This window comes from Alligator sinensis, unplaced genomic scaffold (genome assembly GCF_000455745.1).
Source record: "Alligator sinensis unplaced genomic scaffold, ASM45574v1 scaffold264_1, whole genome shotgun sequence".
NCBI classification, from domain to species: Eukaryota; Metazoa; Chordata; order Crocodylia; family Alligatoridae; genus Alligator; species Alligator sinensis.
In genome coordinates this window covers 4,020,501-4,021,700 of record NW_005841831.1, presented here as the reverse complement: position 1 = coordinate 4,021,700, position 1,200 = coordinate 4,020,501, and the positions used below count along the sequence as shown (strand labels likewise).

At 57.5% G+C, this 1,200-nt stretch overlaps 1 protein-coding gene across 1 annotated transcript in view; it reads left to right on the top strand.

Annotated features, from left to right (window-relative positions):
- Positions 1 to 1,052: 1,052 nt before the first annotated feature.
- The window catches only part of NOLC1 (nucleolar and coiled-body phosphoprotein 1), an 18,807-nt gene continuing 18,659 nt past the window's right edge, over positions 1,053 to 1,200 (top strand). The window contains exon 1 of the mRNA XM_025215426.1: positions 1,053 to 1,175. Coding sequence (XP_025071211.1) covers positions 1,053 to 1,175 — 123 coding nt within the window. The remainder of the gene's footprint in view (positions 1,176 to 1,200) is intronic.

The following is a 1,200-nucleotide window of genomic DNA, read 5'->3' as shown; positions in this document are numbered from 1 at the left end:
AACAAGTTGACGCGCTTGCTTATTTCGAGGACAGCTGTCACAAGACAGTGCTGACAGCAAACTCGGCAGTCGGTTACGACTCTGCCCCGCCTGAGGCTGACCTGATGCAGGCAGGCAGAAACATGCGACTGCCGCTTCTGGGACTGCCCACACGCCAGGGAGGTGGGGAGAAAGTCTGTGCGCTCCTCCTGGTGGTCGGAGGTTTCAGAAACCTGACCAGGGAAGAGGTTCTTACGGGCACTTGACCATGGGCGACTTGTGCCCCGCTTGTGACCAGTCCCGCTGACCGGGGGGTACCCCCGCAGCCGATCTCGCAGCCGGGGAGGATCCCCACAGCCGATCCCGGAATGGCCGATCGCTGCGACCAATAGCCGCAGCCGCTTCCGGGAGTGACTGCAGCGATCAGCCGGCGCTTGCAGGGTGGGCACAGGCACTCCCACCTGCCCGTCGCCTAAGCGGCAAGTGCGGCCGGTCGGGGGGTGCACCGGCGCTCTCAGGGGGTGCATGTGCTCCCCCGTGCACCGCCTATGCCACTGCACCTGCCCAGGCAGCACGGGGCCCCGACCAGTTCTTTGCCTGCTTCAGGTGGGCACTGTGCAAAACCAGGTACCTGCTCACAGACTGACACTTGGACCCCACAGTTGAGGACTGTATTAAAAAAAAGGACAAAGTGAAATGTACTGGTACTACAGAAAGACACAAGAGGATGACAGGAAAGAAATGGCAGACCTCATCTGGTGGAGAGGGGCCTGGCATAGACTTTTTCAGGATTAGCGCCTCTGGGTGGGGCAGTGGGTGCGGGGACGGGTATAGGGACGGGTGCGCGGTCACGCGGTGCGAACCGTGTAATGGGTTTTCAGTGTGCTGCGCTGCCAGTGAACTTGGCAGACTGTTGGAGGTGGAGTTATTTATTTATTTATTTATTTATTTATTTATTTATATAGAAGTATTTTTGCAAAAAAAAAAAAAAAAAAAGTGGGTTAAAACTCTACAAGAGTGACTTGGGTTCTGCACATCCTGCATCAATTTGCTGCCTCAAAAAATGACCCTACATGTTGAACACCGTTACTATCATTGACCGTACATTGTGCCGGGGTAGTGCAAACACCATAACCATAGCGCCCCCGGACGGCTGGGCTGCCCGGCGCACGCGCAGTGCGGCCGCCCGACGCCAGGTGGCGCCAGCAGCGGCCCAGCCGC